At 52.3% G+C, this 27,184-nt stretch overlaps 3 protein-coding genes across 5 annotated transcripts; 1 reads left to right on the forward strand and 2 right to left on the reverse strand.

Moving 5' to 3' along the window:
* Nucleotides 1–273: 273 nt before the first annotated feature.
* On the reverse strand, nt 274–6,517 carry Rhoc (ras homolog family member C). 3 transcript variants are annotated; one of them, XM_027940284.2, is made up of 5 exons: nt 6,415–6,517; nt 3,145–3,393; nt 2,115–2,235; nt 1,725–1,855; nt 274–871 (listed from the first exon to the last, which is right to left on the reverse strand). In XM_027940284.2, the coding sequence occupies exons 2-5, from the start codon at nt 3,298–3,300 to the stop codon at nt 698–700; spliced, it is 582 nt and encodes a 193-aa protein (XP_027796085.1). In that variant the 5' UTR covers nt 3,301–3,393; nt 6,415–6,517; the 3' UTR covers nt 274–697. The 3 variants fall into 3 exon arrangements, with proteins under 3 accessions (XP_027796085.1, XP_071474308.1, XP_027796086.1); XM_071618207.1 differs by having other exon boundaries at nt 3,145–3,302; nt 6,415–6,485; XM_027940285.2 differs by lacking the exon at nt 6,415–6,517 and adding an exon at nt 4,508–4,595.
* A 2,533-nt stretch (nt 6,518–9,050) lies between these two features.
* Nucleotides 9,051–14,838, reverse strand: Ppm1j (protein phosphatase, Mg2+/Mn2+ dependent 1J). The gene is made up of 10 exons (XM_027940271.2): nt 14,488–14,838; nt 13,055–13,169; nt 12,290–12,577; nt 11,858–11,976; nt 11,283–11,367; nt 10,329–10,447; nt 10,065–10,128; nt 9,800–9,907; nt 9,506–9,657; nt 9,051–9,366 (listed from the first exon to the last, which is right to left on the reverse strand). The coding sequence occupies exons 1-10, from the start codon at nt 14,811–14,813 to the stop codon at nt 9,219–9,221; spliced, it is 1,524 nt and encodes a 507-aa protein (XP_027796072.2). The 5' UTR covers nt 14,814–14,838; the 3' UTR covers nt 9,051–9,218.
* Nucleotides 14,839–22,474: 7,636 nt separating this feature from the next.
* Nucleotides 22,475–26,806, forward strand: Tafa3 (TAFA chemokine like family member 3). Its single transcript, XM_071618778.1, has 5 exons — nt 22,475–22,553; nt 22,673–22,788; nt 23,746–23,895; nt 24,742–24,866; nt 26,030–26,806. The coding sequence occupies exons 2-5, from the start codon at nt 22,674–22,676 to the stop codon at nt 26,039–26,041; spliced, it is 402 nt and encodes a 133-aa protein (XP_071474879.1). The 5' UTR covers nt 22,475–22,553; nt 22,673; the 3' UTR covers nt 26,042–26,806.
* Nucleotides 26,807–27,184: the final 378 nt, after the last annotated feature.

Below are 27,184 nucleotides of genomic sequence, written 5' to 3' on the forward strand. Positions count from 1 at the left end.
CCATGTCCAGGGGAGGAAACTCAGTGGGCAGGGAAGCCACCCACCGGTTTCTAAGTTTAGTCCAGGCTAGAGACCACGCCCCTCACCCGCCTCCCCGGCTGAGCCAGGCATGACCTCATCTCTGCTCTAAGACTCCACCCTTCCACCCTAGTCCTGCCTTTGCCAAGAGGGGGCCAGTCTGGCAAGCAACTTGGAAATGAAGAGAGAGATGGGACTCTGGGCTGGTAGCCAAGATAGGAACCAGACAAAGGAAACAGGAAGCTGCCACACACGTGTTGGAACCTGTGGCCTTTATTCATGCCCCCCACCAAGTGCAGCCAGAGACAAGGCCCCTGCCCAAAGGAGAAACCCCAATCCACCTACCCTAGAAATGCTCCTCTGAGCCAGAAGTATATAAAGTGCTGGTGTGTGACCATCCTCTGGGGAGGGCCAAAGGGAGCAAGAGCCCTACGCCTGGACCAAGGCAGCAGGGAGAGGGACTGCTTGAGAAGGGCAGGGCACAGGCCCAGCTCCCAGAGGACACGGAGGGAGGGCAGGCCTGCCACCACTCTGGGGGCTAGGGAACGATGCAGTCCTGGGCAAGAGGGAACTGGAAAAAAGGAGCCTTCAGCATGGAGTCCTAAGGGTGGAGCTCAAGGGCAGGTGGGTGACCCCTAAGCCCCTGTGAAGGAAAGGGGCATCAGGAGCCCTGGGGATCTCAGAGAATGGGACAGCCCCTCCGGCGCTTATTCTTGCGGACCTGGAGGCCAGCTCGAGTGGCCATCTCGAAAACCTCCCGCACTCCCTCCTTGGTTTTGGCGGAGCACTCAAGGTAGCCAAAGGCACTGATACGATTTGCCATATCCCGGCCTTCCTCAGATCGGACGGGTTCCTGAGAAGACAGAAGATAAGGCAGAGGAAGCTGGTGGCTAGGTGCACCTCTCACCACATCACCCATAAGTATAGTAACTATAACAAACACCTCCTCCAGCCCTGAGCCCACAAAGCATCCAGGCCCCGGCTGCCCCAGGCAGGGATCTAAGCCTCATGTTTACATTCAAAGTTGTCCCCAGACTAGCCCCTCCTCTCCCACCTAGTCGCAGACCCTATGGTACACACATGTTTTGCCTGAATGTGTCGGCTACCTCCTAACTGACCTCCCTTCTCCATCCTCCCTTTTCTCCAACCCATCCTCTGCCTGCTGTCCCCAGTTTAAAACCTTGCCTTATATAATTATCCTCTCAAGATAGTCTCTATTCCATACCCTGGCAGCTTCCTGTAATAAACTGTTCCTCTGGTCAGTGGGCCGCTTAGTGAGACCCTGAATAAGCCAGCTCCCTAGCCCCCTAAGCCTTTCTTCAGCCATTGATGATGCCCTTCCTCCCCAGGTACACTGATGGCACAGTCTGCATACCCCAAGTGAAACATAAGCTGCCTCCCTGAGGACAAGGACTTCCTTATTCATCTTAGTAGCCCCAATTCCAAAGACAGAATAATAAACTGGAATAAATGAAAATGCCAAGTGACCTTGGACAAGTCACTTCATTCTCTGATCATCTGATTTGATACTGAGGTTCCTTCTGGTTCTTAGCAGGGCACACACATGGGAGAGGAGGAGGTAGATATCACTATGGCTGCTTAACACAGGAAAGTCGGCTGAAGAGAGAGCTCCTTTCTGCCCTAGCCTGCCACCCCTCAGAGGGTACCTTCCTCCCCAGGGCTCCCCACCAGGCAGCCCCACCCACCTGCTTCATCTTGGCCAGCTCTCTCCTGGTATGCTCATCTTGCCTCAAGTCCTTCTTATTCCCCACTAGGATGATGGGCACGTTGGGGCAGAAGTGCTTCACCTCCGGGGTCCACTTCTCAGGAATGTTTTCTGCACAGACATGTCCCAACAGGTACCTCGGCTTAGGCATGTGAGCCCTGGTCTTCCTAGTGGTCTGAGGCTGATGGTCTCCTTCATACCTCAAAACCCCATCCCTTGTAGCATATCCTCCCCTAAGCCCTTCCAAGCACCGGAGATGCCACAACAAAGGAGCCAGCAGGGCCTGAGTGGCCCTTGAGACTCCATCCCCACAGCCTCTGAAGATGGCTGACTCCAAAGGGTCTCCACCCCCTCTCTCCAAAGTCCTCACCCAGGCTGTCGGGGCTGTCAATGGAGAAGCACATGAGGATGACATCTGTGTCCGGATAGGAGAGAGGCCGCAGACGATCATAGTCTTCCTGTCCTGCTGTGTCCCACAAAGCCAGCTCCACCTGACAAACGGGCAATGCAATGCGTAGCTGACCCCAAGGGCCCCAACCTGCTACCCAGAGATCCTCTCAAACCACTGGTCCTGCTGTATGCCAGGCACCGTATTAATCACAGTCACAACAAACTCAGATGAGTTTTTCTTAGAAGTTCTAAGATGTAAACTGGGTATACTGGTACATACCTATAAACCAGCAATGTGGGAGGCTGAGGCAGAAGAATCGCCAAGTTCAAGGCCAGCCTGGGCAACTTAACAAGACGCTGTCTCAATTTGTTTAAAAAAATAAAAAGGGATGGGGATATAGTTCGGTGGCAAAGTGCTGCTGGGTTCAACCCCTAGTAACCCCTCTTTCACAAAAATCACTAAAATGTGTTTGACTTTTGTGATCTCAAATGAATTGCTATCGTGAATACCACTTTAATTCTCACACTCCTTTGGGGTAAGTCGTGCCATCATCACCATTTTGTGGTGGTGGGGAGTTTAGACCCAGAAGCAAAGGGACTTGGCCCTGATTACAAAGCGAGTATGTGACAGAACCAGAGGACATATCCAGATTTTCTTTGGGGTACTGGGGATTAACTCAGAACCTCACGCATGCTAGGCAAGTACTCTACCAATAAGCCACACTCCAGCCCTTTTTATTTTAGATAGGGTCTGGATAAGTTGCCCATACTGACCTCAAATTTGTGATCGATCTTCCTGCTTCAGCCTCCTGAGTAAGCTGGCGTGATGGGCATGTACCACCACACGTGACTATATCCAGGTTTTCTAAAAGTGCAGTTTCATTTCTCAAATTTTACTTGTTCCCACAGGAAAATAAAACAAAGACGTGAGTGGGTGGTAAGGAAGGACACACTATGCATGACCAGGGGCAGGGTTCCAAGGCAGGATAGGAAAGGGCTCTTGGCCTTACCTGCTTGCCATCCACCTCAATGTCTGCAATATAGTTCTCAAAGACAGTAGGGACGTAGACCTCTGGAAACTGATCCTTGCTGAAGACGATGAGGAGACAGGTCTTTCCACAGGCACCATCCCCCACAATCACCAGCTTCTTTCTGATTGCAGCCATGGCTGGGGTTGGCAAACAAGAGGCAGTAGGGATTTGGGAAAAATACTAGTAGTCCAAAAACTGCTCTGTGGCCTCCAGAACCTCCCCACAAACCTGGGCAAAGGAAGAGAAAACAGAAAAGGGGGCTTGCTTCAGCACATTCTTGCCAAGCACCAATCCTGTAGGAAACAGAGTTTAAGAGTCCTAATTTCTGGGGCAGGGACAGGTCTTCTCCAATGGGTTAAAATATAGCAGTGGGAGGTGGAAGAACCCACTTGGGAACCAGAAAACATGACTTTCAACGTTATCCACTCAACGGAGGGGAAACACTCAGCAAGGTGTGTTCAGGGATGCCTCCAGAAAAGCCAGCTTTTATCTGCTTTGCATATTGGAGTCATGAGACAGATTTCATTTGTAACAAGATTTTGATACATTTAAGGTTTAATAATTGCTAAGGTGTAATCTAGAACAGATTGTCCCTCGGCTTGAGTCACGCCTGCCTAGTCACAAACAAGGAGTCCCTCTACAAAACCAGAGACTAGTAGAACCACTTACTGGGTGGCTGATAGGTAAGAGAAGGAATATTTATAAAGCCCCCAGGTGCCCTCTCTTTGTTGGGTAATTATTTCCCTCAGGTTCCAGTGGCTTGTTAGGTGAATGGTGCACTTCCCATTTTGACCAACAAGGAAACTCACTGAGGGTTAGATAATCAGAGTGTCAAGGACAGCACTCAAAGCAGGGCTGTATGTCTCCAGAGTCTCTGCCTTTCTACATGTCACCTCAGAGGTGGAAAGGAGAGCAGGAGGAGGAAAACCCAGACAGAGGACAGTGGCACCAGCCAGCAGCTTCTCTGACCCACCCCACCCGGTCCCCAAAGCCCGGAGTCACACAAAGGAGGCTCAGTCCAGGCAGTGCCCACAGCTCACATTTGGGCAGCCTGCCTTCCTCCCCCCTTCCTCCCGGGCCTGGTGGCAACACTAGGTTACTCAGCCCCCAGTAGGGGACAATGACTACACTGTAGGGAGTCACGCATCCACCACAGCAGAGCGACAGAATAATCCACTAGGGAATCACCTCCACCCACTCTGGAACAGCCCCTTCCTCCCTCTGTCCAGCTCACTTTTATGCCCTGCCCACCCCTCCCTGTGACTCAGGGCAAGGAGTCAGCTTCCCAGGGTTAGCATGTGTCCCTCGTCACCAATACACATGAACGAGCAGTTCATCACACCTGCAGTTCATCACACCTTCACAGCTCCGCTCACTTCCTCCTTCCCCCGGGGAGGGGAGCCAAACTCCACCCAGCTAGATTCCCAGGCCTGCAGTCAGGGAGAAAGAGAGGGTGGGCTCTGGAGCTGAAATGAAATCTAGGCTGTTGGGAAGAGGGAGGGAGCTAGAGCCTGGGCTGGGAGGAGCCCCAAAAGAAATGACAAATGAGGACCAGTCCCTGCACCAACTAGGCAGGGAGCACAGGGTATGCTAGGTAACCTGATCTCCGCCTCAAACCTAGTTTTTCCTCAGTCCCACATCCTGTCATGCTGGGCTGAGCTCTTCTAGTCCCTGCATTCCACCACCTCGCTCTATAGCCTGGGTCTGCTTTTTAGGAAGCAGAATACTCCAGCCCCAGGCTGTTTCTCTTCAACAGTGGGATGCTAGGCGGCCCCTCCCTCTCCTCACTTACACATTCAGAAAACTGGGATGTGGGGGAAGAGGACATGAGTCACTGAGAATTTATAGGAGCCACTCTCCAGATCACAAAGGGGCTCTTCCTGATACCCCAAATGACAGGGAAGATGTGCCCTGCCAACACATCCCTTCCAAACAGGGGTTCCTTGAAGTCTACCCAGGTGACTGACACTAGGATTTCTTCCAACTCCCCCACCTACTCCCATTAGTTCAACTCATTCAGCTGTGTAAACAGGGGCTGGGGTAACTCCAACCCGGGCAGTGCGGATAGAGAGCAATCACTACCCATCTACCAGGCAACTGGCACCAGATGGTGGGAGGCAGAGGCCAGAACTCCAGGACAAGGACATGAATTAAGTGACCTGGAACCCCCAGCTCAGAAGACTTTCCCTCCAGGCTCTGGTTGGGCCAGAAGAGCAAGCAGCCCAGGCCAGGCCAGGACACAAGGCCCAAGGCCAAGATGGCACGGACAACAGCTCCCTGTGAGAGGCAGCCCCAGAGGAACTGCCCCACTGACCCTAAAAGGGGCAACCAAACCCCACGCAGAGACTGAAGTGGAGCTGGAACGGAGCCTGGAACTTCTGGCGCCTCCCCTGAGACAAGATATGTGGATACGTAGCCCTCTCCTCGCTCATTCTCTCGATTTTCCCCAAGATCCAGTGGCCTCCTACCCGGCTCACTTCCCCTGAAGTTTGGGAAAGACTCACTCTTCAGGTGACACCTCTTCCTCAACTTTAAAGCCAGAACTGAGAGAACTCTGTGCCCCGGGCTCCCCAGCCGACACCCCTAAGATAAATCTTTAGCCTGGCTGCGGAGTGTGGAGGGTAGATTCCTTCACACACTCGCATGAACGAACACACGAACACACACGGGCTGGATCCTTCCCGGTCTTCCCTACCCCATGCCCCAGGGAGGTTGCAAGGGCTGTCGAGGGCGGCGTCCAACCTCCGCCGAGCAGTGGCAGCCCCCAAGGGTCACACCGCGCCCTTATTCCCGCCATTCCACCGTCTGGGCCTGGGAGAACTCCCAGCCCATCCCCAGCACCCCAGGCCAGGTCCGCGCTGGGCCGTCCAGCCTGGGGCTAGCCAGGGCGTCCGGGCTGGGTTCCCTCGCGGAGGGAGATCAAGGCCGCCCCCTTGTTCCACGGGGGAGGCTCGGGGGAGGCTCGGGGAAGCCGGGAGGGAAGGGAAAGGGCTCGGATCAGGACCTCGGCAGGAGAGAGCCCTGCCAGGCCGCTCCGGGGGCCCCTCGCTGCAGTCCGGGGAGGAGCCGAGCAAGCCGGACCCCAGCGCAGCCCGGACGCCGCGTCCAAGGGGAGGGACCGCGGCCCGCACTCCGGCCCCAGCCCCCTCGCCGGCCCCGCCCGAGCTCCCGGCGAGTGGAGAGGAGGAAAGTGTTCTCCCGGGAACTCGTTCCCGGGACGCCCTTCTCCCCCTGCCCGGACCCCCGTACCTTCCGCTCCGCCGCTTCCAGCTGCGCGGCCGGTGCCGGAGGCTGAGACTGACCCGAGGGGCCGGCCCCGCCCCGCCCTCCTTCAGCGCCGCGGCGGGGAGGGCGGGCCCGGCAGGGGGAGGGTCGGCCCGGGGGCGGCCCTAGGCTCGGCCCGCCTCCGGCCCCAGCCCCGGGCGGCCACAGGTCGCCTCCGCTGCGGCGCGCGGGTTGGGGGCGCCTGCCCCGGGCTGGGGGAGAGGCTGGAAGGAGGGTCGCCGGGAGCTGCCAGGACTGCAGAGGAGTGGGCGGTGACCGGAGCGGGTCGGACCTCGGAGGACTCGGCCTCTGCCCCGCCTTGCAGCCCCTAGGCGCAGATCGGCGTCGAGAAAGTTGAGAGGCGCTCGGGGTGGCGTCAGGAAGGGCCGCTGCTGCCCTCCCGCGGCCAAGCAGCACCCGCTCCTGCCCCACCTGGGCGCTCGCGGGAGGCAGGACTGGGAAACCGGGGTGCCCGCGCGGGCGAGGGAGTGGGACGTGGTGTGTGCAGAAGACCACTCTCTGCCACTAGAATCCTTGCGGAGCAAGCCCAGCCCGACTTCATCCCTAGTCCGAAGGCCCTCCAGGACCTTCTGGGACCTGCAGACCCAGACCACCGTTCTGCCTCGGATTCCCTTCCTTCCACTACCTGGAATTTCCCTAAGTCCAATTCCTACCTACTTCTCCAAGGGTACTCTTGGAAGTGCTTCTGGATCCCCAACCAGGAATACAGTTCCCACTCTTATTGTATTATTGTGCCGTTAGTGACACTTAGCCCCGCTGATGTGTTACATACCGTATTTACCTACATGTAGATCTTCCTTGTAAAAATGTCTGAGGAGGTGGACAAAGAAGGAGGAAATCTATCAACATTTTATTGACTTGTATTCTAGGCTTCTACATAACTCAACCTTTTAAATACTTGTCACAATCCCTTCGGGGGAAGTATACCCATCTCCTTTTGCCTGAAAGGAAACTGAGGTTTGAAGACGCAGCTTAGCAAATGTTTGAGATTTCTGACAGCAAGAATTCATACAGTCAGGCCTGTGTGACTCCATTGCTGGTGCTGTCTTCTGATGCCTACCTTGCTCCTCCAGTATTCCCCTCCCCTCGTCTAGCACAGTGTGTGGGACATGATCCGTTTTCCAGAAATATTTGCCGAATGGATGCATGTTAGAAGTCTTACAGACTTTAAAGATCTGAAGTACAGCCAACACATTTAGTAAATGAGCAAACTGAGTTCAAGAGCAGTTTGGTCCCCAGGCCTCTTAATCCACTCAATAGTTCACTCAGTGTGAAGTGAGAGCTATGTGCTGAAGACTGATTTATGCCTTCAAATAATTTACAGTCTAAATGAGGAATACAGACAATCTCAAGATATCTAATGCTTATGGAACCTGACTCATTAACGATTTCAGTCCTCACAATAACCTGATGGCCTAATAGTGTTATCTCCATTTTACTGAGAAAACAAATGGGGACTCAGAGATTACAGAGTTGGTGTTGGGTCTGGTCCTAGAATTCAAACCAATGGACTCTAGAGACCTTGCTCTTAATTGCCATTCCCCTATGGACAACTCTTGCAGGCAGCCATACAGGAGGCATTTGCTGTTGGGGGGTGGAGAGAATACATTAGCTGTGGGATGCCCAGCCCTGAAGAACAGATGAAGTATTCAAATTAGGTTGATGTGTATATTTTAAATAACAAGTTGAAGCTACTACAGGCCCACAGAGTCATGGGAACTCCCCAGAAGACAGTGATGGTGATGGAAGATGAGGCTGGAGAAGGAAACAGGAGGCAGACCATGAAGTTCCTATATGCCATGCCCAGGAGTTGACTGTGAATTTTGCTCAGATGCAGCAAGAAGCTGCTGGAGTTAGGAAACTAATATAATGAATAACTAAGGAGGTGACAGTGGGAGTGAAGATAAGTGGGAAAAGGTGCACACACACACACACACACAGATACATAAATGTATATATTCAACAATACAGTCATGCATCATTTAATGATGGGGATATAAGAAATGCATCATTAGGCAATTTTATTGTTGTGTAAACATCATAGAGTGTACTTACATAAACTGAGAAGGCATAGCCTACTACACACCAACGTTATATGGTGTATACCATCATAAATGCAGCTCATTGTCATCATATAGCACATGATGGTACTTAGTGATTGATTAGCATGATGAAGAGGAAATTAAAGGGTTACCAACTCCAAGATTTCTAATTTGAGCAGCCAAGCTGATGCCCTTTGAGAAGACAAAGTAGGAGAAGAAACATGCTATGGGGAAAATAGTGGATTGAGGTGTGTTGAGGTGAAGTGCCAGTGGGATTTCACGGAAATGTTTGGGAGATGACGGGTATGTATGAATCTAAAGCTCAGGAAAGATCTGGGAAGAGACACCAACTTGGAAGAAACATCAGCAGATGGATGAAGCTACAGAAGTGTCTGAGAACACTCAGGGAAAGTGAGTGGATTGAGGAGAGGAGAGGGCAGAAAGAAGAACCTGGGGGAAAAAAATTCATTTTTGAACTGTCCTGATGTCCTTTATACCACCGCACAGAACTTTTCCTTAACTTTTAGTTTCTAATCAAAGCAAATAAAGACACACACCTTTATCCACCGGGTTTATTTGCCAAGAGCCGTAATTCTGGGTCTAGTGGATATCCCTTTTTGGGTTAAACTGCCACTAAAGGCTCAGGGAGACAACTGCAGAATTTGGGCTGAGAGAGGAGTAAGCATGGAGAGGCTGGATGGTGGTGGGAGGGATGGACTGAGCCCCTCAGGAGTAACTGCCTGGCCCTCCTAAGGGGATGACGAAGACCGAGATGTCATCCCCGGAACCCAGCTTGTTGTTAGGGAGACGCCAGCCACGGTCCCGGGGGGTGCCCCGGGCCCCCAGGACCAGAGCTTGGGCCAGAGCTGTATACCTGCCAGGAGCACATGTGCACATTCATGTATATGGGAAGATAGACACAGAGGCCCACATGTGGGTCCCCAAGCATGGCTTCCCTTTGCCCTTTCCTTTGCCAGTGCCATCCCCTTACCATCATGCCATTCAAACCCTACCTGCTGGGGTCATTGGGTTCATAGGCCGACAGCACCCTGTCCACAGTGGCAGCTACCTCACAGTCATTGGTGACATCCCACAGGCCATCTGTTCCCAGGACTAGCACATCGTCTGGGCAGTGCTCATACTGTGTCAGGTCATACACTCGAACCTGGTGGGGAAAGAGTATAGGGAGGATTGAGGTGTGGGGTGTGCTGGACAGGGAGCTTGGGGATAAAGGGGCCCTGGATGAAAGCCAGCCTGAGACCCACAGAGGAGGGAAGGTATAGTTAAGGGGGCCCCCATCAGCTCACCTCAGGGAAGCAGGAGAGGAAAGGCTTGATGGGCAGGGTAGAACTGCAGACCTTGAGGTTGTGGTCTCCCAATCCCCGGGTTACCCCAATCGTGGCCATCACTCGGGCCTGAGGGAAACATGGAGGGGGACGGCTGTTTAGTCCTCTGCCAGGCTCTCTGAAACCACACAGCCCTCCCACCCCTACCCTCAGGTAGAACCTCCACCTCCCTAGACAAATTGTGGTGGGTCCTCCTGCCCTCTCCCACCTCTACCGGGGAGTTTACCTTTTTGCCCTCCCCACAGACCAGAGGAAACCTGAGGTCCTCCAGCTCGATCTTTTTGTAGGCCCTGGGGAGGGGGGGAGTAGAGGCATCACCTAAGCATCAAAGCCCCCTCTCTTCTAGGAGCTGGACACCCGCACGCAAACCCCTTAGAAGGGCCCCATCCCCCAACTCCCAGCCTGGCCCAGCCTTCAGCTTCCACCTGGCTACTGGTGAGGGACTGGTCGGGTTGCCATGGGAACGACCCAGCTCTGAGGGAAGTGTTACCAGCCAGTCATGTTCTGGTCCCGGTACAGCATCCTCTGCCCCAGCTCCTTGGGCTGAACTCTGCGGGGGAACTCAAGGTGGGTGAATTCACCACCCAGCAGCTCTGGTTTCAGGAAGCCCTGGGGTTGAGAATGGCCAGACAGAGCAAAGGGCCAGAGGGTGTTACACTCACATCGTACCCTGGTACAATACATAGATGATGTTAATTTTTTTTTCTTCTTTTGCAGTATTGGGGGTTAAACCCAGGGGTGCTTTACCACTGAGCTACATCCCCAGCCCTTTGTAATTTTTATTCTGAGACAGGGTCTTGCTAATTTTTTGAGGCTGTCATTGAACTTATGCTCCTCCTGCCTTGGGCTCCCGAGTTGCAGGAATTACAGGTGTGCCACACTGTATCTGGCTAGATGATATTTATTATAGCAGACCTTTAAGTAAAGGTCCACATACTACACACTATTCTGATACACACATTAACTCAGTTAACTCTTCAAAACAACCCATGGGGCAGGAACTATTACTGCACAGAGAGGTTAAGGAATTGTCAAAGGTCACATAATTAGCAGAGAACAACAAACCAGGATTCAGTATCCAGGCAGTCCAGTTCCAGAGCCCAGGGGCCTTTTCTGTTCCCTCCCCCCACCTCTGATTTTACTTCCTTCCTCAGCTGGGGCCACAGTGGGTGCTCCAAGCCAGCTCAGGCTCCTTCCTGTAGCATTATCCCCTGGGCTCAGCCCTGCACTTAACAGCCCACACAGCCGCCTTCCCAGGAAGCTCCCAGTAGGGAGTGTTCTGTGTTTGGTGGTGGTGGTGGTGGTGGTGGTGGTGTGTGTGTGTGTGTGTGTGTGAGAGAGAGAGAGAGAGAGACAGAGGGGGGCGGTGGTTCTCAGGGACAAGAGTGCAGAGAGGCACAAGAACCAGTAAACAATGGGGGTAGGAAGTTTGGTTCCTACTTACAAGCAGCTGAAGACGCTGGCGCTCAGTCTCCGGGGTAAACTCCCGGGACATTGGAATGATTTCACCATTCCGGACAATGATGGCCCTGCCCAGAGACAGAAAAGGCCTGGCTCTCCTCAGCTCCCTTCATGGATAATTCCAGAGGGACCAGGCCTTCCACTTAGGATTCCTTACCCAGGACTCCATCTTTCCTCTCCTTGTGGATATATCAGGCCTTTCTTTATATCTATGGTCCTCCAAGCTCCTTCAATCTTTGGGGTTTCTTTAAATTTAATTTTATTTTTTTTACAGTACTGGGGATTGAACCCAGGGCAGCTTTACCACTGAGCTACATCCCCAGCCCTTTTGATTTTATTTTGAGACCCAATTTATTATAGGGTCTCACTAAATTACTGAGGTTGATCTTGAGCTTGTGATCCTCCTGCCTCAGCCTCCTGACTTTCTGGGGTTACAGGCATGTGACACCATGCCAAGTCCAATATTTGACTTTGAACCCCACCACCTCACTCTTTTATCCCCCCATCCTAGAGAGTATGGACCCTTGTAGCCACTTTTAAAGCCCTTCTCCTCCATACCTGCTGTCACCTGCATTGGCCACATACACCTTGCCTAGCAGGTACACCACAACCAGTGCACAGCAGCCCCCCTCCACTTGGTGGCCACGACGCTCCCGCTCCCGAGCCATCTGCTCATCCTGCCAAGTGAGGGAGGAGAGTAAAAGAAGAGTTTGCAGACACCGAGTCGCCCTCCCCACTCCCATCTGCAGAAATCATCTGGCATAGCCAGACCACAACTGGAAAATAGTGAAACACATGGGGGTAACTATCCCTTCTGCCTCCCCTCAGAACCAAACTCTGCTCTGGCTCTCAGTGGTGTTGTGGGTTCTCAGGGTCAGTCCCTAAGGCCACCTGACTGCAAAAATCAGCATCAGTGAATAGTTAAATTATCTGGTCAGAGTTGGCCAGAGTGTCTGCCTAGCCAGCCTTTGGCCCAGGCCACCCACTCACCATGAGCTGGAAGGCATTCTCAATGGCCCCTACTACCAGGCTTTCATGGGTCACTTCCTTCTGTGAAGACCAGCAGGACTGAGGACCAATCAAGTGAGTAGAATCAGAGCAACCTGGGGTCCCTGAGGTGCCTGGGAGGCAGAGGGGAGGTGGTGAGGGGTCTTGAAGTATTTCTACTAGGTCCTTTAGTTGCTCCCGGATGTGGCGATGCAGGAGCCGTGAGGCCATTTCGGCAGCTCCACCACCGGCATGCCCATCAAACAGGCCCCAATAATAGAAGCAGAGTCCCTGGTGGAGGAAAAGATGAAGGTGAGTAAATCTGTGTGTGTGTGTGTGTGTGTGTGTGTGTGGTATAGGGAGAAGAACAAGACTGTAGGCATCCAATAAATATCAGAGAGGTTGGCATTACAGGCAAATTAGATTTATTCACTTATTCACCCAGGGCACAGTATGTGTCAAAAGAAAGGAGAGCCTCAAAAAAGCCAAATTCTGAGGATAAAAGATGCAAAAATCAGCATCAGTGAATAGTTAAATTATCTATAATTTAATTACACAAACATCTACATTTGAAGTAGAAAAGTAAACATTCATCTGACATGGCACGATTTAATGAATCAATGCCACACAAGGGTTCTGTGGCAAACACAGAAAACTAGTGAGTTAGAAGACAGTTCTTCCACGTCTCAGATATAAAACCAGATGCCTGACATCCCTCAGGATAAGTGTCTGTGTCTCTGGAGGCTAGGAGAGGGGGTGAGGTCTTACCTGGCTTTGGCTAGGCACCCTAGGGGCCCCTGTAACACTCCTCCGTCCTTCCACATACACCACTTCACAGCAAGCCTGGTCCTCATTGTGCCGGCTCTTGCCAGCGTTGATGACCCTGCCAGGCCAGAGTGACCACATCAGGTTGGACACCAGACCAGGTCCTGGAATAACCCCCACCTTAGACACATACACATCCTCCCCTGTCGGCTGGCCAAGCTGAGAAAGGTCACAGCCACCTGGGATCCAGGCCAGAGAGAAAAGAAGCCGGGAGAGCTGACGAGGAGTACTGTCTGGGTGGCAGGCCCTACTTCATAGAAAGGTAGACAGTAGCACCTGCCTGCCTCAGTTCCCCCCTTACTTGGCAAAAGAGGCTCCCTCAGGGGTTCTGCTGGAAGAGGCAAGATGAGGGTAAGAAGCTTTACTTCCCTGCTCGCTAAAACCCTACATTCCACCTCCAACCTCAATCAGTTCTCCCAGTACTTTGTCCCCAGCACCCCACAACTCATGGGCACACCCACCTTCACCCTAAAACTACCCAGCAAAAGTTTCTGACTGTTTGGCAGTGAGGAAGTGCTTCAGCCCAGATCCGGAAAGAGGAATTGAAAGTAGAGTAAGAGTATAGGCCCACCTGGACTGGGAAGGAGCCACTTAACCACAAACTTCTCCCTTGTAGGAAGTTAAAAGAGGTGGTGGCGGGGCCATGGGACCACCAGCCACCTTTCTCAGCGATCTCAGTGTCCCCATCTCCCTCAGGGTTAGGTTTTCTGGTAGATGCATTAAAAATACACGTAGCCTAGGAGCATGCCCGCCGTCCTGATCAAGGGGTGTATTTCCTTGATCTGCAGCACTAGTAGGTCCACCCGGAGAACGCAGTCCAAAGGGTACCCTCCCACGGCCGTGGGCTGCCCCCTCCCCCACCCTGGGAGGCCGGCGGCCTTCTGGTGTCGGGCTATTTCTGGGTGTGGAGGGGGAGGGGAACGGTAAGAGGGACAGGGAACTGGGGCTCTAGGGCTGGGAAGCTGCTGATAGTCTTTCCAACCGCTATCTCCCGTTAGAAGGAACTCCACTCCTTTTTGAACAACCGCCCCCACCCCGCAGTTCCTTAGCCTCTAAACTGCCCAGCCACGATTAGGAACCGGCCAACTCATCCTTGGCAGAGCCCCCCACCCACCCACCCCCAGCTCTGGGAGACAACAGGGGTTTTGAGGCGAGAGAGTGAGGGTGATCAACGAGTTACAAGGTCCTGAGGAAGGTGATTCAGGCTGCACCCGATTGGAGACAGGGCCCGAAGCCCAGAGGATAGCAAAGGTCCCGGGAAAGGGGGGTTCCTGGCTCCGAGCGCCGCACGGGGGGCGCATCCCTGGAGCGGGGATGCAGAGTTGGGGAGAGGTGGTAGTCCCATCCAGGTTTGGGTGCCCCGGGGGGGCGCTCACTCGGCGTAGCCAGTGCTCCAGGGCAGGCGGCGGCCCCTGTCCGGAGGGCTTTGCACAGCCCGGCCCGCGTGGTCGTCGGCGCGTCGCAGTCCCCCGGGACTCAGCTGCAGAAAGGTCGGTCTGGAGAAGCTCGCTCGAGTCTCTACGGTCTTCGCGGACGCCCCGCTCTCGCTCCCTGGCCTCGCTGGAGGGCTCTTGGGCGTCTCTGGAGCGGCGGCCGGTGGCGCCGAGGTCGTGCTGGGCAGGTCTGGGGATTTGGGGCGCGGAGGTGAAGCACCCCCGGAGCTCACCAGGTGCGCCACCGCCGAGCGCACCCGGTTTAGCATGCTGCTTCCCTGCCCCGCCCTCGGCCTGGCCCCGCCCCGGCCTGGCCCCGCCCCTCTCAGGCCCTGCCCCTAGGGCTCGGCGTGGGCGGTGCTTACCCCCGTTGGTCCTTTGAGGCCATTGGCTCCCCGCCGGGTTGGGGCGGTGTGGGGCAGAACTTCCCCTAGCTCTCGGCCACCCCGGGAACCGCCCCACGGGCTCCCGGTCTCTTCTCCACCTCATTCCGGCTTCGTCCTGCCGAAGTTTCTCCGAGGGAGAAGGGTTTGTAGTGGGAAAGGTCTGAGAGAAGGAAATTTTTACTTCAGTCGTGCTGTAGGAGAGACAGCAACTAGACCGTCCCTATTGTGACGAGGGTGGGGGAGGCGGTCTCCCCGCGCCCGGTTCAGGGTGGTCAGGCTGCCTTCAGGGCAACGAAGGTGATGACCTCAGAGCGAAACAGCCGTTTCGGGGCCGCTGGGTGTGAAACAGCTGGTGTGACAACACCTCTGGAGCTGCTGGAGTGAGAGCGAGAGCAGCGAGCTGGTGCAGAGTGGAGGCCCTGGTAACCATGCAGGTCACAGCCCATCACCTTGGATCAGAGAGCCCGGGTAAATTCCTGGGCTCTTGACGGTACTGTTAACTCTGAGGCCACTGCCACGTGTGGGAGAGCGGTTGTCACTCATACCCCACTTACTTTCTCAGAACCTTCCCCGTACACCCAGATTTAGACTTCTCATCAGTTAATAAGGATAACAACGTAATATAATAAATAAATACCATTTATAGAAGATCTCCTGGGCAGTGGACCTTTTACAAAGCACATTCTATACACCCGTTTATCACGCCCATTTTACAAATGAGAGGGAACTGGATGCACCTGTCATTTAATATGACGTGCCCCAAGAGATCATACGGCCATTGAGAGATTCATAACCACGTCAATCTCTTGATACCAGAATCCGGTTCTGACTTGAGAATCAAGTTGATTTCTCTGAATCAGGGAGGGAGAGTTAGGAAGAAGATGACAGCCGTGAGAGGGATGGGGTTCCTGAACCTCTGCCTTTCTCCTCTTTGCGCAGAGGCTGGGGAGTCCTGGAATGCTGGGCAAGTTCTCTGCCGCCAGGGGGAGACAGAGGCCAGGTTAAACTCCTGCCTGGGCGGATTAAAAGCCCACTTGCTTCAGGACTGAAACTAGCCCTAGCACCAGATGGGATGCTTTTTCTTTCTGCTTTCTGCCTCCTGGGGCGAAGGTGGTACTGACCTGACCTGGGAAGAGCTCTATTCCTAAACATGGTGTCAGGGAATAGATCATTTTAGGTCCCAGGTACACCCACCCAACACACAGTTCGAATGAGGTCAAGGTCTATGGCCCTAATGCAAGTTGGGGTAACCATCACCAGCCACTGGAATCAAGTTCATTATAGGGACCGTACCTCTGGGCTCTGTCCACTGGGTGCTTCCTTCCAATACCATAGTCTGTCCCCCAGGCTAAAATGTGCTCCTGGAAGGGGTGGCTTTCCTGGCCATTTCCAAATAAAAAACCTACAACGGTCACTCAGGTGATGGATTTGCTGTAATTATGCCTGAGATTTGGACAGAAAGCCAGAGCAAATAAAGTCACAAGAGGGAAAAAAACATCAGACCCCACAGAGCAGCAAAGACAGGGACAAAGAACACGCTGCTGCTTGCTATGGGTGTTCCCCTCCTGTTTGAAAAAAAACAGGAACCAGCTCTCTGATAAATGACATAACATCACTGCCAGGTCAAAGACTGAAGAAAAATATGACTCCTGGCTATTTTTATTATTCAGTGTTTCTGGGACAGTTTACTTATCACTTCTCACTGTCACACAGCTCCTTATTCCCTGCTCTTCCCAGCATCTATGGAGTGGCTGCAAAAATAGGCCACAGGCTAGGGCCTGGAGACCCCTTGCTTCTGTACCAGATGATCCCCAGGGAAGTTGGCAGCGTCTGTGGGCTGTTGAACAGCACCCCAGCCTACCCAGACCCTGAGACTTTCATCTCCCGGAACCACCCACCCATTCCTGACACCATCATACATCCTCCATCCTCAGACTGCCCCAGACCTGGTAACGCGGTCATCGCCCCTACCCATCCCAAGGTGGCAGAAGGTGAGAGGAGAAAGGTAGCAGGCTGGGAAGAAGCAAATCTGTGGGATGTTTTCCTCAGTTCACACGGATAATGTCTAGCCATGAAGGGGGACTGGAGAGCCTCAAGGCTCTCCACATGCAGGGGTTCACAGTCCACATGCAGGGGTTCAGGGCCTATTATTTTTATTATTTGGTGTTTCAGGGATACTTTGCTTATCATTTCTTCCCCCTTGCCTTTTCCCTCCACATTACCCCAACCCCAGAGCCCTGTTACAGTAAGAGGTATGTCCCTCCTATGAAGAGAAAAACTCACAGAACCCCTTTGCCCTTTATTTTCCTAGTACTTTTCACATACAAAATATAACCTGACAAAGAATTATACAATTGCCAGGCATAGTGGTGCGTGCCTGTAATCCCAGTGGCTTGGAAGGAGAATGGCAAGTTGGAGGCCAGCCCCAGCTATTTAACAAGGCCCTAAGCAACTTAGTGAGACCCTGTCTCAAAATAACAAATTTAAAAAGGACTGGGGATGTATCTCAGTGGTAAAGCACCCCTAGGTCCAATCTCCAGTACCTAAATAAATAAATAAATTGACAGTGGAAATTATATTACAGTTTTTTTCTGATGCAGACACTGGGTCCCAGAATTTGGTTCCCAAGTTGAGACTCACACCCATCATCCATAGGGACCATTCACCAGCCTATTATAGCCCTCCTGCCTGTCACTAAGGATACTATTTCTGGGGTAGAAATATTGCCTTCCAGATATCAATCTAGGAGGGGACTGCTGAAAATAACTTTGTAGCTGGGTTTAATGGTGAATATTGAGGCCAGCCCTCATCTATACACCCTACTGTCACGTATATCTAAAAACAAATTAAATATATATATACACACATACATACATATACATATATACACACATATATACATATACACACATATACATATATATACACATATATATCCCCCTCAGAAAAAGACCTCCTTTCAAAATAAAAAGGATCAGGGATGTAACTCTAGTAGAGGGCCCCCTGATCAAGCCCTAGTAGGAGGATAGGGAACAACTTTGTGCAACCATGGGAACGTTCTATATCTGCTCTGCCCAGTACACTTGTCCCTAGTTTCTTGTGGCTACTGGACACTTTAAATAGCATTTGAGTGCTAAGTTTTAATGAGTTTTAGATTTAAATTTAAATAAAATGCGGCTAGCGACTACCCAACTGGACAATGCAGTTCTGGAATCTTCAAAGCTCAAGACACCCTGCAGGTCCTGGCAATGACTCCTCACTTCCAGCGCCCCACCGCCACCCCCACCCCGCCGCCGCCCTGCACCTGCGAGCATCACCTCCTTCCCCTGAGCCACAGAACCAGGCGTCGGGAGACCTGCAGGTTTTGGAGGACCTCCTCGGGGCTACCCATCTGACCGAATCCGTAGGGGCCAGTGGTTCTCCCCTCCCTCCTCCTGTCCTGAGCCGCCAGGGGCCGCTGCGTGCCGGCTGCGCCTGCGAGCCCAGCCGAGCGCCCCGCGCTGTCCCGAAGGAAGCGGCGGCTGGTGCTGGGCTGGAGGAGTGGGGCGGCACCGGCGCCGAGGCTGCAGCGGCCGCAGCACGCTCCCCGGCCTTCAGGAGGGAGGATCGGAGAGGATCCGACTGAGCCCCGCAGGGCGATCGGAGCCAGGCCCAGGGCTCTCATCACCGCCGCGTCGTCGGTGATGCGGGTTTGGCCAGAGCCCCGCAGTCCTGGGGGCGCAGCAACTTGGTGACGGACGCAGACAGAGCCCTCCCTGGACTAGACGGCATTCAAACTGGCCGCACCCGACAGTAGTCTGCTTTCTGAGTCTTGGTCCCAGGTTCAGAGGCAGCGCGGACCTCAGGCCAGCAGGTTGAACAGTGGGCACCGCTGTAGGGCAGGTAGGTCCCTGTGAGAGTGCTCAGAATTTTGGAGGACTGAGTGGACACTGGAGTTGGGTGAGGGTAGGTTGGGGAAGGTTGGAGGTTCTTGTGGTCTTCAACTCCTTGTTGGTGTGCAGGCTGCTCACTCAGTCTCACTACAGCATGGGTTGGAGCAGGCTGGGAAACTGAGGTAGCGCATAGAAGTTGAAGAAAAATTCCCAGAAGCTTTCTGCAGCTTCCTCTAGCCCCAATCCTCTCCCCTCCCCCAGGTCTTTTGAGTCTTGCGGTTCATAAGAGAGACCAGGTGAGTGGGATTGGAGGGTCTGGAAGCTCAGAAACAAGATCACCTGAGACAGGCTGAGCATGTAGCTCAGTAGTAGAGCCCTTGTCTAGCATTCCTGAGGCCCTGGGTTCAATCCCCAGCACCCCTCACCTGGGAGAAGCTGCATTTCTAATAGTCGAGATGAGGTTTCCTGATAGGGGCGGAGAGAGGAGAGACCTATTCAGGAAAGAGATACATCCAGACAGGTGGGAGCATACCTATCCCCAGGGTATTGCCATCACTTCCTCTGAACACCTTCATTCCCCTTTGTAGGACCCTTGTTGCTGGGAGCTAGGAGGCAGGGTTCTCTTCCTTCCCGGGCCTCACCATCCTGTGTTTTACTTCTGCCTCCTTAGGAGGCTGAAAAAGGAGGAGTACTTAGGAGAAAGTGTTGGGGAGCTGTGGCCTGCAGTTCAGAGACCTGCTGCACCCCCATTCTGGCTCTGTGGGGTGAGAAAGAGGGTAACAGTGGCAGAATTGAGCCAGCTGTAAGTAAGTCCAGGAAGCAAATGCCATGGGACATTGGTGGTAGAGGCAAACAGGATTCAGGGCTCAGGAATCCTCCCCAGAGGTCTCTCCCAGCAGGAATCTATCTGGCAGATTCTGCTTAGAACCCTCCCCTGATCCTCAGCTCTGTCCCAAGATCAGAGAGACGACAGTGCTGATTCTTAGACCCCTCCCACCGCTGCTTCTACTTCTGTGACATTGAAGCTCCCTGGCCACTGGTCCCAGGCTCATCCTGACTCTGTAAGGGCTATTCCCAAGCCAGAGGAAGAGACTCTGCCCCTGCCTAGAACAGCTTCAGAACCGGACTCCGGCCAGCCCACCCCCTTGCCTTCTCCCAAGCCTTCCTTTACCCTACCAGACCAGGGCCCGTGGCTCCCTCTGGACATCATAACTCACTGAAATCTTTCCTACCTGTCCAGGTGGAGTGAGTCTGAGACCAGCAGATGAGCAGACTGAATCTGAAAGATCCCAACAAAAGGTAAGTGAAGAAACAGTTGAAGAGTTGAAGTGTGAGGGATGGGCAGAGATGGGGTATTTTATTCCAAGAGAGCAGCTGGGTCCTGGCATTTGGTTGATCCTTGATACTCTCAGAATTGTGCTGGCACTTGAGGGAGGTCAGCAGTGACCCAAGGGCTCGCTGAACAACAGAGGCAGTAACCCGGGTCTATCCCTGAGCTTGAGACCCTGATGCCTCCTGAGATTGCTTTTGCCCCCATCTGTGGCTGGGCAGCTCCCAGCCATTGTGTACCAATACTTCCCAGATGGGATTCCCTCCATTTCTAGCCCACTCTCTGGAACAGATTTGGGAGTTTGAACCACCAAGGATGGAGGAGGATAAGGAAAGGGGAAGAGAGTTTGGGTCAGAAGCAAGGTGGTGGGTGGGCATAGGGAAGATTGCTGGGTTCTGGCCCCTGCCACCCCCATGCTGCCTGACCTTGGCAAATCATCTGACTTCCATTAGCCTTCTTTTCATTTTTAAATTTAAATATTGGTTAAATTAAATGGCCACTACATTCCCCAGGTTTGACACTCAAAAAATGAAGAAGAGCCGAGTATGGTGGTGCACACCTGTTATCCCAGCAACTCCCTGAAGCAGGAAGACACAAGTTTGAGGTCATCCTCAGCAAATTAAGGAGGCCTTAAGCAATTTAGCAAGCCCCTTTCTCAAAATAAACAAACAAACAAACAAATAAATATAAAGGGGGGGGCAGGGGATATGGCTCAGTGGTTAAGTGTCCCTGGGTCCAATCCCCGGTACAAAAAAGGAAAAAATAAATAGGGAGTAAAAAAGAAATTGGTAGAAAAATAAGTCATCTTCTTTCTCAGCCAACCACTTTTCCTTCTTAATGGCAAACAATGTTGTTCCTGTTTTTTCCATAGCTAATTTTTTGACATTTTTGTTTGGTGTGGTTTGGTTTGGTTTGGTGTTTTTTTTTTTTTTGGTGTGTGTGTGTGTATGTGTGTGTGTGTAGTATTAGTGATTGAACTCAGGGCTACTCTATTGCCAGCTACCTCCTTGGCCCTTTTTATTTTTAATTATTTTTCCTGAAATTGACCTTTATTTTGTTGTACTAAAACTTTCTGATACAAAGTAACCTTTTAGTACAGAACATCCCAGGCTGTCAGATCCTGTATCTGCCTGCACACCACCCATCACAGACCAATCTGCCTGCAATGTAGAAAAACAGCATGTACCCAGTGCCTCAAGAATGGTCTATAGTTTTTCTCAGTTGTCTGAGCTAGAAAACTTGTACCTGAAAAAGAAAGGTCAACATTGAGAACCGAAGCTTGCTTGTTTCTCTTTTGAACGGCTGTGCAAGAAATCATATCCCTTTTTAAAAAATATCAGTAATGGCTAAACTACAATCTCGTTTCTAGAATTACAAAGAATAAAATCAAGTCAAAGACATCTTGCTATTAAATGAAATGTTAGGAACAGTATTAAAATATGGACCCTATACCAATGACATGCGGAGCCTGGTATAGAACCTACTAACAGGACACTGCAGGACACACCGTTTAAGGAATCTTCAGCCAGACTTATGTGGCCTCCGAAGTGCATGCCCTTTTTATTGTATTTTGAGACAAGCTCTCACTGAGTTGCCCTGGCTGACCTCCAACTTGCAATCCTGCCTCAGCCTCCAGAGTTGCTGAGATTTACAGGTACAGACCACCACATGTGGCTCCAGAGCTAGTTTATGCCTATTCAAGCAGCATAAATAATCCCTCTCTTTTACACATTTTATACACATCGTCCCACATGTTGCTGCCCCCGCTTAACAGTGGATTATCATTGGAGATCACTGCATGCATCATTATATAAAGCATTTTCCATTGTGTTTCCACAGCTGTGTGGAAGAGACTGCCCTGGTACAGATTTCTCTTCAATGCATTTAGCCAGTCCTTCACTGGTGGCTGTTTGGGTTGTGTCCAGACTTTTTGAGTTTCCGTTTGCTCATCTATAAAATAGGTAATAACTATCCTACTTTGTGGAATAGTCATGAAGGATTCAAGAGTATGCCTGGGTTAAGAACTCAAAAAAAAGGGTGGGGGGAGTTAGCATGATTGTTCCTCCTACACCACAGCCCCCCCCCCTTTTTAAATTGGGGGGGATACCAGGGATTGAACTCAGGGGCACTAGACCACTGAGCCACATTCCCAGCCCTATTTTTTTTTTTATTTAGAAACAGGGTCTCACTGAGTTGCTTAGCACCTCACTTTTTGCTGAGGCTGGCTCTGAACTCTGGATCCTCTTGCCTCAGACTCACAAGCCTCTGGGATTACAGGTGTGTGCCACCGTGCCCGGCTCTAAGACCCCTTTTAAATGTCACTTCCTCCTCAGGTCCTCCTTTCCTGCTCCCCTGTTCTCTGTGGCATCCATCGCTTCCTACAGTGACTTTGTGCCTGGCTGCGAGCTGCCTGGGGACAAGGTGAGCATCTTACCCACCCTTGGCTCCCAGAGGGCATAGCACAGAGAAGCGACTGGGGCTGGGCACTAGGAGAGCCCCTCCTGCCTGGAGCTGTGCGAGGTGTGCCCTTCCCTCCACAGGATGAGTGAAAGGGCCGTGCAGAACTGGAACGCAGGCCACTGGCTGCTGGCACTGTGCCTGACGTGGCTGTGGACCCTCCTGGCCTCTGCTTCCTCGCAGCCTCCAACTGCCACAGGTTAGGGGGAGGCGGCAGGGACTGGGAAGGAGGTTTTCCAGCACACCTGGAAAACTGGATAACACCCCACCCTGTTCCACACAGCGAGCAGATCTCAGAGGCAAAGTAAAATCCATAGATTTCAGGTTCTGGCTCCTCCTCTGTTCATCACCCAGGCAACTGCTCCCTTCTGCTATCCCTGCCAGGAGGATGCCTGGGCAGACCCACTGTTCTCTGTCCCTTCCAGGCCAGAAGGTGTTCTGGCAGGGAGAGAGGCCCTCGGGTGGGGGCTTAAGTCTAGCCTCCTGGCCTAATTCTGGGGTTTTCCTTCTGGGATGGCTAAAGCCTATATAAGCGGATGATCCTTCCCACGCACTGTAAGCCCTGGGGCCCTTGCCCTCACCCTGAGAAAGCAGGGAGGTGGGGGTGGGACCTGGTGCGGGACTTCAGCTTTCTTCTGCTCAGACCCAGGGTCTGCCAAAGGGTGATGAGTGCGACTTCACTGGGGAGGAACAGGAAGATTTCATCTGCTTCTTTCTCCCCTGCCATTGGATTTTTCTGTGTGTGATGCTGGGGATCGAACCCAGGACTTGATGCTGCTGGCCACGTGGTCCATCAGTGAGCTAAAACCACAGCCCTGGAAATCTCTTAAATAGCCTTCCCCCAGCCAGTGTAGTGGTGCACACCTGTAATCCCAGTGACTTCTGAGGCTGAGGCAAGTTGAAGCCAGCCTCAGCAACTTAGCGAGACCCCGTCTCCCAATAAAATATAAAGGGCTGGGGGTGCGGCTCAGTGGTAGAGGATTTCTGGGTTCTATCCCTAGTACTTCCCGCCCAACACACACAAACAAGAAAGGAAGGAAGGAAAGGCCTTCTCCCTAGCAGGTAGAAGGGGCTCAAGGACCAGCAGGTGGGTGGGAGGGGAGCAGGGCTGGAGGCCTGGGTTGGGGACCTGATCTGATGTGGCTGGCCCCATCAGTCCTTGTAAAGCAGGGCACCTGTGAGGTGATCGCTGCTCACCGCTGCTGCAACAGGAACCGCATCGAGGAGCGCTCCCAGACCGTAAAATGCTCCTGCTTTTCCGGCCAGGTGGCTGGCACTACGCGGGCACAGCCCTCCTGTGTGGATGGTGAGTGAGAAGCCAGGCCCTGGTCAGGGGGACTCTGAGCAGAGAGATAAGGAGGTCTGGTTGGGCCTTGCCATCTGCCGGGGATCCAATTTCATCCCCATCTCAGGGCTTTCATGATCAGAGTCTCAAATGATGGGGCACTCTCTGGGGGACAGGAGGGCAGATATGACTATCTCTGTGTCATAGACAAGGAAAGCTCTTGTTGTGTGCTGGCCCTCACTGCCCAGCCCACACCGACAGACACGTTCCCTCATACTTTTAGGCTTTCTGCCACACACAGCCTTTCGGACGTGGGCTCTTCACCTGCTGCTCTCTCCCCAGCCTCTTCCACGTGCTGCACTCTCGTTCCCCACCCTGCCTTTACGGGGACACGTGTGTTCCTTCACATCACCCTTTCCCACCTACCCACTCTGGCTTCTGTCCTCACCCTTAAGTGGCATCCAAGTAACCACGCCCACTGTGATCACATGCATGCCAGCTTGTGCCCTCCTGGTCTGTGGACCTCTGCACCTGGTGCATAGTTGCTCACACACACCAAGCTGAAGATTGGTGCCTCTGTGACAATGACATGGTGGCCTCAGAGGCAACTTCACCTGCCTCCATTCCCCCTCAATGTCTTTGGTGAGATGCTGGGACCCGTAGGATTAAAGTTGGTAGGGGTATGTCCCCAGGCCTCAACAGTTCTGCCTCTCTGGGCAGCCCAGAGTAGGGCGGAAGACAAGGGAAACACGGGACTCCATGCCAGGGGTGTGTGGAAATGTGTACCTCATTCGCAGACCCCCCTCTTGACTGCCGGCTGTGCTCGCAGAGAGCTTAGAGCTGCACTCCTGCCTCCTGCCCCAACAGCCTCCATCGTCCTGCAGAGGTGGTGGTGTCAGATGGAGCCCTGCCTGCCAGGGGAGGAGTGTAAGGTGCTCCCGGACCTGTCGGGATGGAGCTGCAGCAGTGGACACAAAGTCAAAACCACTAAGGTATCCAGGTGGACACCTCATTCTACTCCTCTTCTTCCCCCTTCGCCTGGGGCAGCCAAGGGGGCACAGGAGCCCTGGGGATCTAGGATGGCATGACCCAAGGTGGTATCTGTGAGCAGTGAGCTACTCACTGCATCCCCAGGTGGTCCTTCCAGGTCGGACTCTGGGAACTGGTGTTAGGGCTCTGGATCAGAAATCCAGGAGTGTCTTTCTGGCAGATTTTTTGATAGTCCATGTGCCTTGGTTTCTCTTCTTTGCCTGCAGTGAGTTTGCTTCTGGAAAACATCAGGTCTATACAAACAAAGTGGGGAATTGGGGAAGCTATCTAGATAATTCAGGGAGGAGTCTCTCCTCCTACCTGAATTCTAGGTATGGTAGCCACTCTGCCCACCACTTCTCCATGAACTGTCCCCCCATTCCCACAATTCTAAACTCCTTACAGCTCACACCTCCCTTCCTCTAGTCAAATTGCTCTGTCTGCTGTGACAGCACCCAAGAGGATTATTATTTTCATGGTTTGTTGCCTGCCCCATGAAACAAGGGGTAATTAAAATTTTATCAAAGTTGTTAGCAATTCCATGCGTGTCATGGTTAATTAGTTGCATCTCTTTGTCATCACCATTTGTACAGATGAGTGACACTGCGGGGCCAGCCAAGGCACTGCCTTCTACATTCTGTGCCCATCACCACACACATCAAACAGGCAAACAAACAAGAAGAGAAGGAAAGGCAGCCTCTACGGTTTTGAAGAAAGCAACCATTTTCCCAGAGCACAGAACAAATGGAGCAGGGATTTTGACTAGATATAGAGCATCTTATCTGTAGGCAGACAAAGGAGACAGCCATTCTGAATATACCTAAGCCTAGCTGAGAGTGAGACCCACCACAGAGCTTGTGACATTTGTCGCCACATTATATGTTTAGGTTTGTAGCCCATAAAGCCTACACTGTGCTTGCAATTTGTACAGTGACCTGGAAGCAAATAGTGGGTAAAGTGTGCCTGATTTATGTTTGCATGGTCCACCTGGCCACTTTCCCAGCCTGGACTGCTTCAGGAGCAAGGGACCAGCAGCAATGTGACCTGCATATCCTGGAGAGTCTCTGGCACACTGGGATGCATCCACCTTGTCTTCTCTAACCTTCCTCTATTGTTTGCTGTCTAGGTCACACGATAGCTCTTAGGGATCACAGCCTGGACAGGAGAAGCTTGCTTGAGCCTTGGACTGAAGAATGGCATCCAGTCATCACCCAGCAAATTTAGAGATTCACTCACCTGGACTCACGCTCCATGTCAAATTCAGCATTACCTCTCTTGATTTTAATCAAGTCGCTAAGCAGATATGGATGGATCTCCAACCGCATATCTAGAAGACTGTGCTCTGCTAGAGACAAAGAAGGTCAAGACACAATTCCTGCCCTTAAGGAATATCCAGTTGAGTTGGGGAATTGAAGACAGATAATTTAAGTCATTGAAAGTCTATGGCACCATGACTTCTGAACCACCTGCTGTGGGCATGGTAGGAGTTTGGGGATGAAATTTTCGAAACTCTTTGGGTACTCTCTGGTCACAAAGCACAAAGATGAGAATTCACACTCATTAGCACCTTTCCATCCATCCTGGTTCCCTGGTAAACTGCTAACAAGTTGAAGGAAAGCATTCTCCCTTATGCCAGGCCAGTGGTCTCTCATTTGGATGGGATTGGGGAAGGAAAGCAACGATCGTGACAACTTTCCAGCAAAGCATCTGTGGAGTCATGGCATGTTTGAGCTGTTTGTTGGGTATGGAATGCACAGATCCTTAGAATCAGCCTCATCCAAGCACCTCAGGTTTCTGTTCATTTCCTTATTGTAACAGATAAGAAAGCTGGATGTGGTGGCGCACACCTATAATCCCAGCAACTCTGGGGCTGAGGCAGGACAGCCTGGGAAATTTAGCAAGACCCTGTCTCAAAATAAAAAGAGCTGTGGGTGTAACTCAATGGTAGAGTACTTGCCTAGCATATGTGAGGTCTGGGTTTGATTCCCCAGCATTAGAGAGAGAGAGAGAGAGAGAGAGAGAGAGAGGAAGAAACTGAGCCCCAGAGTTCTGAGATTGAGATGATTATCCCATGAGGTCACAGCCTGGTCTCTCAAATCTCTAAGACTGCAGCCTTTCACTAGTGTGGACATTGGGATTCCAACCTGGACCTTCCTTGTTACTTTGATCTCAGCACCTGACCCTGTAAAGCATTGGCTGGACAGTAGCAACATTTTTCTTGGAACATGCTAGACACTTTGACCAAGTTTACTGTTCTCCTATCTGCAATAACCCAGAATCT

Source organism: Marmota flaviventris, chromosome 10 (assembly GCF_047511675.1).
Source record: "Marmota flaviventris isolate mMarFla1 chromosome 10, mMarFla1.hap1, whole genome shotgun sequence".
Taxonomy (NCBI): domain Eukaryota; kingdom Metazoa; phylum Chordata; class Mammalia; order Rodentia; family Sciuridae; genus Marmota; species Marmota flaviventris.